Consider the following 7500-nt stretch of genomic DNA (forward strand, 5'->3'; position numbering starts at 1 on the left):
TTGCACTGTATGCTCCTACTGATGTTTGTAAACTTGATGTAAAATATATATTTTACACCAAATTTGCATATGTGATGGACACGTCCTTGAAGAGATATTTGATTGACTTGAATGTAGTACCTAGCTGTGATCAACCTGGCTATGAGATGTCTGTCGGACCTTATTACTCGGGGGCTGATGCCGGCAGCGAGATGGGAAATGTGACTAAGGAGATCGACCACATCCTCGTTAGCACTCAGAGGATCCTCCATAATTGCTGGGTATATCGGAGTGCCGACTTCTGTGGTACCGATCATAGATTAGTTGTAGCTACCTTCCCAGTCCATTGATCAGGGTGCTTCAAGTGGATAGGCTCGGGGAGGGTGTGTGTGTGTGTGTGTGTGTGGGATACCTTCAAGTGTGAAACGCTTGGCGAATGCCCGAGATCAAGAAAGAATTTCATCTGAGAGGAAACAGTGGAACCCACAGATGCTTGATGTGCGGCTCGTCTGACAGAGGATCGAGGTTTGCATCGTTTCCTGGTGCACAGGACTCGGTCACTGCTGTAAGGGACATGGTACAGTTTACCAGGAGTCTCGCAGAGGTCGTAAGCCATTTCTTAGTAAATGACCTTCGTCCCGCCTAACAAACCCTGAGAAATTTGAACTTCAAATCCTCCTCACAGGCAACTATAGTCCTTTCAGTAAGTGGCCGTATCATCTTAGATCCTATTGGGGTGTGGGGGCGTTGGGCTGCGTTTTTTGAACAGTTGTACCTGGTTGATATACCAACATTTAACTTGGATGCGAGTAGTGTCGAGATTCCTTTGCTAGACCCACCTTTCAGCGAGGTTCCACCCTCCCTAATTGAAGTTATAGGGAAGATCTCTAAGCTTAAGAGTGGTAAAAAAGCAAGTATCTGGGGTATCCCAACTGAACTGTTAAAGGCTGGTGGTGAACCTATAGCATGGAGTTTGCATGCTTTCCTGGGGCCGGTTTCACTAACGTACTTACGATGATATAATCACTGGTAATTATAGTTACCATGATAACCAGACAGCGGGGATATTCACTAACAACTTACCATGGTAAATATTACCAGTGATCGGAGCACTAGTAACTTCTGGAAGACGATGCCATCACGTGTTATTGCGTCAAAAAATCAATATCTAAGCAAAGTTTCAGGTTTGTTGTTATACATGATATTACTATTACGATGGCAAACAGATATCACAATACTGACATGGTGAAGGAATGCAAATTTCACATGAAACTAGCTAGAATAAAATTCACACAAATTCTCGTGAAATTATAGGCCTATTTTATACTAGAACGCATGGAATCGATAGATAAGTGAACTCTTGAAGAATTCTTCTCTGAAAAAAACTACCTTGCTGAAATATAAACTGTCAACGCCAACGTTAACCGGGTATAGCAATTTCTGTGTCTGTCAGCATTTAAATAATAAAATCCAAAGCGCATGGGCAAGAATAAGCTTGAAATATTTTCTTTGACTACGGATGGCAATGAATGGAAATTTTGTTGTTCGGTCCGGCTCTTTGTTTAACAGTGGTGAAAAAAAAAGATTAACAAAAAATTGTTTGGACTGTCTCTTTGGTTTGAGATAAACAATGGCATATTAATATAAGTGTTTGTATTGGTTCCTATACAGTAAATGTATATCCCACAAGGTGGATGTAATCAAATGAATATATCAATTCTTTTCTACATCAGCTTACATATTGATTTAGCTGTGACGATCATCTTAAAAATCTCGCCGTGTCTAATGCTGTTTACATGTTACATGATTGGCCGAATGAACCTTAAAGTTCATGTATACCGCTTACTGATTACTGTTAGCCCTCTTTTGGCTAACATTAGCATGAATTGATTTACGATTATAACTCAGCTGATCCAAATTGCCATTTCTTCACGAATCCCACTTCCCCATCATTGGTAAACGCAATGGTAAATGACTGCTGGTAAATGCGTTATGATCATAAGTTAGTGAATCCAGCCCCTGGGTGCCATTTGGCAAACTGGTACCATCCCCGCTGACCTCCTGGGGAGTATGGTCATCTCTCTTTGGAAGGGGATTGATGGGACTGCAGCAATCGCGAGGCATTGCACTGCTCAATATCCCAGGCAAGGTTTTTGCTTACATCCTCCTGAGATATGTCAGAGGCCATCTGCTGAGGCACCAAGGGCAATCTGGATTCACTCCTGGTAAGTCCACAATAGACTGTATCCTGGTGCTTTAGTCATTGTAGAGCGCCATTGTGAGTTTGGCTGCTTGCAGCTTAAATTGACCTCAAGAAGACATTCAGTATGGTGCATCAGGAATCATTCTGGGGAGGAATCCCAAAATGGATTATTGGATTAATTGCAAGTTCTGTAAAGTGTGGTGGGTGCTTGTCGAGCTTCTTTCCTGTTAGTTCAGGAGTGAGGCAGGACTAGTTCATGCAACAATGCTTTTTAACATTTGCATGGACTAAACACTGGGCAGAGCTACTGTCTAAAATGAATGTTGAGTAAAGCTGGACAATATCAGGATTACCGACTCTAGATGCGTTTAGCAATGAAGCGAAGCCCCTGAGTCTAGAGGTCTCCTGGACAGAGACCAAGATCCAGGACTTTCAGGGCCTGCTAGTAGAACCTGTTCGGTTGGTACATACTGTGAAGACACTGAAGTTACAGAGAACTTTACTTATCTTAGTAGTTAAGTTCATGATTATGGGCTGTCAGACCAGGAAGTCATTCGATGATGGATTGGCAACAGTATTTGTAGATGCTGTTACGTGTCATAAAGGCCCATACTGCCAGTTTTACTATACTGAAGTGAAACCTAGACGCTATCCTGTGCCTTGGAATTTCACCTTAATGACATTTGAAATAGCTCCTTGCGCCGGATCATGGGGCCTAGTTAGCGGAACCATATGTCCAGTTAGTCTCACAGTTACACTGTGAGATTGATACAGGACCTATTACTTGCATTACCGTGATCGCCTATTCAAGCTATATGGCCAACTGGCTCATTTCCCATCGAATGATTCTGCTTACTGGCTCATTTCCCATCGGATGATTCAGCTCACTGGCTCATTTCCCATCGAATGATTCTGCGTACCAGGTTGTCTCTGAGACAACCGTGGGTGGAGGAATCCTGAGGGACCATCTAAGAATTCGTTTAACTGATTATCAAAATAAAGGGTTCTTGAGGTTCTTTGTTATTCCTTTTTAGTATCTATGAATATACAATAGTATCCATGACTGATTTTTGAAGAACCTACAGCGAAGGATGATTATACAAATATATTCTACTGTCGGCACATAATCGCCAAAGTTCTTACCTTGCGATGGCGCACTGCAGGAAGTTCAGATTCAATTGTGGCTGTATCGGGTTCCGTTGTGGTTGTATCAGGTTCAGTTGTAGTTGTATCTGGTTCCGTGATGGTTGTATCGGGTTCAGTTGTGGTTGTATCTGGTTCTGTGACGGTTGTATCGGGTTCAGTTGTGGTTGTATCTGGTTCTGTGACGGTTGTATCAGGTTCAGTTGTGGTTGTATCTGGTTCTGTGACGGTTGTATCAGGTTCAGTTGTGGTTGTATCTGGTTCTGTGACGGTTGTATCAGGTTCAGTTGTGGTTGTATCAGGTTCTGTGACGGTTGTATCAGGCTCAGTTGTGGTTGTATCAGGTTCTGTGACGGTTGTATCGGGTTCAGTTGTGGTTGTATCAGGTTCTGTGACGGTTGTATCAGGTTCTGTTGTGGTTGTATCAGGTTCTGTGACGGTTGTATCAGGCTCAGTCGTGGTTGTATCAGGTTCTGTGACGGTTGTATCAGGTTGAGTTGTGGTTGTATCAGGTTCTGTGACGGTTGTATCAGGCTCAGTTGTGGTTGCATCTGTTGTAGTGGTTTCACCTGTAATGGACGAAAATAGCTCATTATAGCATAGTCACACAAAAGGATTGAATCGGCCTCTATATGTGACTTTGTGTTTGTCTCTCCATACGCTGCGTACGCTGAACGAAATGTAGGATTTGGCATTGACGTCCCTGCTACCTGCCTGGCCACAAAAATCCGATATGACACACAGCTGTTCCGTCCTTTCTGCTGATAAGTAGGCGTGAGGGGAAGGACGCTATCTGCCGTTCTAAAAAATGCATTCTTAAAGACAAACAAACAAAAATAACGATAGATTAAAGACTATACCACACTCAAACGGTCAGTTTTATTATCTGTTTATCTATTAATATAAACACACACACACACACACACACACACACACACACACACATACATATATATATATAAATATATATATATATATATATATATATATATATATATATATATATATATATATATATACATACATATATATATATTAACTTAGTTCAAGGATTTCGACATAAACTGTCCTTTCATTTAAAACAATTAAACGGGTTTTCATTTTGCTCTAGGAAATGAACAATGTACAGAAAGAAATCCTTTCATATTCTTTAGATTTTTCTTTCTTTTCGTGTGAAATTAGATGGTTAATCGACATGGAATGTTGTCTAATGTCATATCAATATTATGTCTATAGTATACAGACCGAAGCCGTAGCAATGAACTGAAACGTCTGGAAGATCGAAAGCTAGTTGGTTTAATAAAGCATTCTTCCAACGAAATCGAAACAAGAAATTTACTGAGCCTAAATTTGTCTGGACTTTGAATTATCCATGTTGCCAAAATTGTTAAAAGAAAATTACGCCAACTTGAAAATATGCGTGGTCAGTACACTGTTTTGCCAGTCAGTGAGCATGCGCAGTTTTATGTAAAACTGCTCTGAATATATACGTAAGCATACATACATACATACAGATAAGATCCTATATCTATCCATGTCTATTTATCTTTTAATCTACCTAACTATCTATCTTCCCATCTATGTCTATCTATGATTATATTCATTACACACACACACACACACATATATACATATATATTCTTACCATTTAAAGCTGAATATAATGTTTCGAGCTGATCTCTTAGGGAATCTATTTCGCTGGAAATATTCATGATGAGGGGCGTGATGGTCTCATTCGTAGACGCTATGCTTGCTTGCAGACCTACTGTGTTGTTAAAGCTGATATTACCGTCTGTCAGTAATGTAGAAATATCTTTAATGACGTTGACAAAACACCTTATTGTGTCGTTGTCCACGTATGCAATTTCCGCGTCGATCAGGACCAAGATGTCCTCCAGCACTTCGTCAGGGGAGCCGTTCCAGGAGCTACTGGCGTCAGTACAGACGGGGGTGATCGTGATGCTGCCGCTGCTGACGTTGACATCAGGGTGTGTAAGTGACCGCTTCCAACGCCCACCACCAAGTAAGCCGTGAAGAATACTTAGTACGAGTTGCAGCTGTTGGTACTGTGGCAGTCGCCTTTCCAGCTGACTGAGTCTTGCTTCGAGGGCGGCTATTCGGGCTTGGATCGAGGCACTTGTTGTATCAGGCTCAGTTGTGGTTGTATCTGGTTCTGTGACGGTTGTATCGGGTTCAGTTGTGGTTGTATCTGGTTCCGTGACGGTTGTATCGGGTTCAGTTGTGGTTGTATCTGGTTCTGTGACGGTTGTATCGGGTTCAGTTGTGGTTGTATCTGGTTCTGTGACGGTTGTATCAGGTTCAGTTGTGGTTGTATCAGGTTCTGTGACGGTTGTATCAGGTTCAGTTGTGGTTGTATCTGGTTCTGTGACGGTTGTATCAGGTTCAGTTGTGGTTGTATCTGGTTCTGTGACGGTTGTATCGGGTTCAGTTGTGGTTGTATCTGGTTCTGTGACGGTTGTATCGGGTTCAGTTGTGGTTGTATCTGGTTCTGTGACGGTTGTATCGGGTTCGGTTGTGGTTGTATCTGGTTCTGTGACGGTTGTATCGGGTTCAGTTGTGGTTGTATCTGGTTCTGTGACGGTTGTATCTGGTTCCGTTGTGGTTGTATCAGGTTCTGTGACGGTTGTATCAGGTTCAGTTGTGGTTGTATCAGGTTCTGTGACGGTTGTATCGGGTTCAGTTGTGGTTGTATCAGGTTCTGTGACGGTTGTATCAGGTTCAGTTGTGGATGTATCAGGTTCTGTGACGGTTGTATCAGGTTCAGTTGTGGTTGTATCTGGTTCTGTGACGGTTGTATCAGGTTCAGTTGTGGTTGTATCTGGTTCTGTGACGGTTGTATCAGGTTCAGTTGTGGTTGTATCTGGTTCTGTGACGGTTGTATCAGGTTCAGTTGTGGTTGTATCTGGTTCTGTGACGGTTGTATCAGGTTCAGTTGTGGTTGTATCAGGTTCAGTTGTGGTTGTATCAGGTTCTGTGACGGTTGTATCAGGCTCAGTTGTGGTTGTATCAGGTTCAGCTGTGGTTGTATCAGGTTCAGTTGTGGTTGTATCTGGTTCTGTGACGGTTGTATCAGGCTCAGTTGTGGTTGTATCAGGTTCAATTGTGGTTGTATCAGGTTCAGTTGTGGTTGTATCAGGTTCAGTTGTGGTTGTATCAGGTTCAGTTGTGGTTGTATCAGGTTCAGTTGTGGTTGTATCAGGTTCAGTTGTGGTTGTATCAGGTTCAGTTGTGGTTGTATCAGGTTCAGTTGTGGTTGTATCAGGTTCAGTTGTGGTTGTATCAGGTTCAGCTGTGGTTGTATCAGGTTCAGTTGTGGTTGTATCAGGTTCAGTTGTGGTTGTATCAGGTTCAGTTGTGGTTGTGTCAGGTTCAGTTGTGGTTGTATCAGGTTCATTTGTGGTTGTATCAGGCTCTGTTGTGGTTGTATCAGGCTCTGTTGTGGTTGTATCAGGTTCAGTTGTGGTTGTATCAGGCTCTGTTGTGGTTGTATCAGGTTCAGTTGTGGTTGTATCAGGCTCTGTAGTGGTTGTCTCTGGAAAGAAAATAATATATTTTTTTCACTGATAATTTCAAGAATATAGTAAACAAATATGATATTAATATAAGGATATTAGTAACAATAATGACTATCGTAATCAGCGTCAATAATGACACTAATTTACAAATGATAACCAAACCGGTAACCGTTGTAGTTGTCTTTGGTTATGTTGTGGTTGTTTCTGGCTTATTTGTGGTTGTACCTGCTTTTGTAGTGGTATCAGGTTCAGTTGTGGTTGTTTCCGGTTCCGTTGTGGTTGTATCTGGTTCCGTTGTGGTTGTATCTGGTTCCGTTGTGGTTGTATCTGGTTCCGTTGTGGTTGTATCTGGTTCCGTTGTGGTTGTATCTGGTTCCGTTGTGGTTGTATCTGGTTCCGTTGTGGTTGTATCTGGTTCCGTTGTGGTTGTATCTGGTTCCGTTGTGGTTGTATCTGGTTCCGTTGTGGTTGTATCTGGTTCCGTTGTGGTTGTATCTGGTTCCGTTGTGGTTGTATCTGGTTCCGTTGTGGTTGTATCTGGTTCCGTTGTGGTTGTATCTGGTTCCGTTGTGGTTGTATCTGATTCAGTTGTGGTTGTATCTGGTTCCGTTGTGGTTGTATCTGGTTCCGTTGTGGTTG

The 7500-nt window shown here is 42.2% G+C and overlaps 1 protein-coding gene across 1 annotated transcript in view; it reads right to left on the reverse strand.

The window, feature by feature from the left end:
• Positions 1–7500, reverse strand: part of LOC113802739 (mucin-2-like) — a 34239-nt gene that overhangs the window by 1581 nt on the left and 25158 nt on the right. Inside the window, exons 4-5 of the mRNA XM_070130591.1 lie at positions 4971–6878; positions 3326–3894 (exon numbers count right to left, since the gene is read on the reverse strand). Coding sequence (XP_069986692.1) covers positions 3326–3894; positions 4971–6878 — 2477 coding nt within the window. The remainder of the gene's footprint in view (positions 1–3325; positions 3895–4970; positions 6879–7500) is intronic.

This window comes from Penaeus vannamei, chromosome 15 (assembly GCF_042767895.1).
Source record: "Penaeus vannamei isolate JL-2024 chromosome 15, ASM4276789v1, whole genome shotgun sequence".
Classification (NCBI taxonomy): Eukaryota; Metazoa; Arthropoda; class Malacostraca; order Decapoda; family Penaeidae; genus Penaeus; species Penaeus vannamei.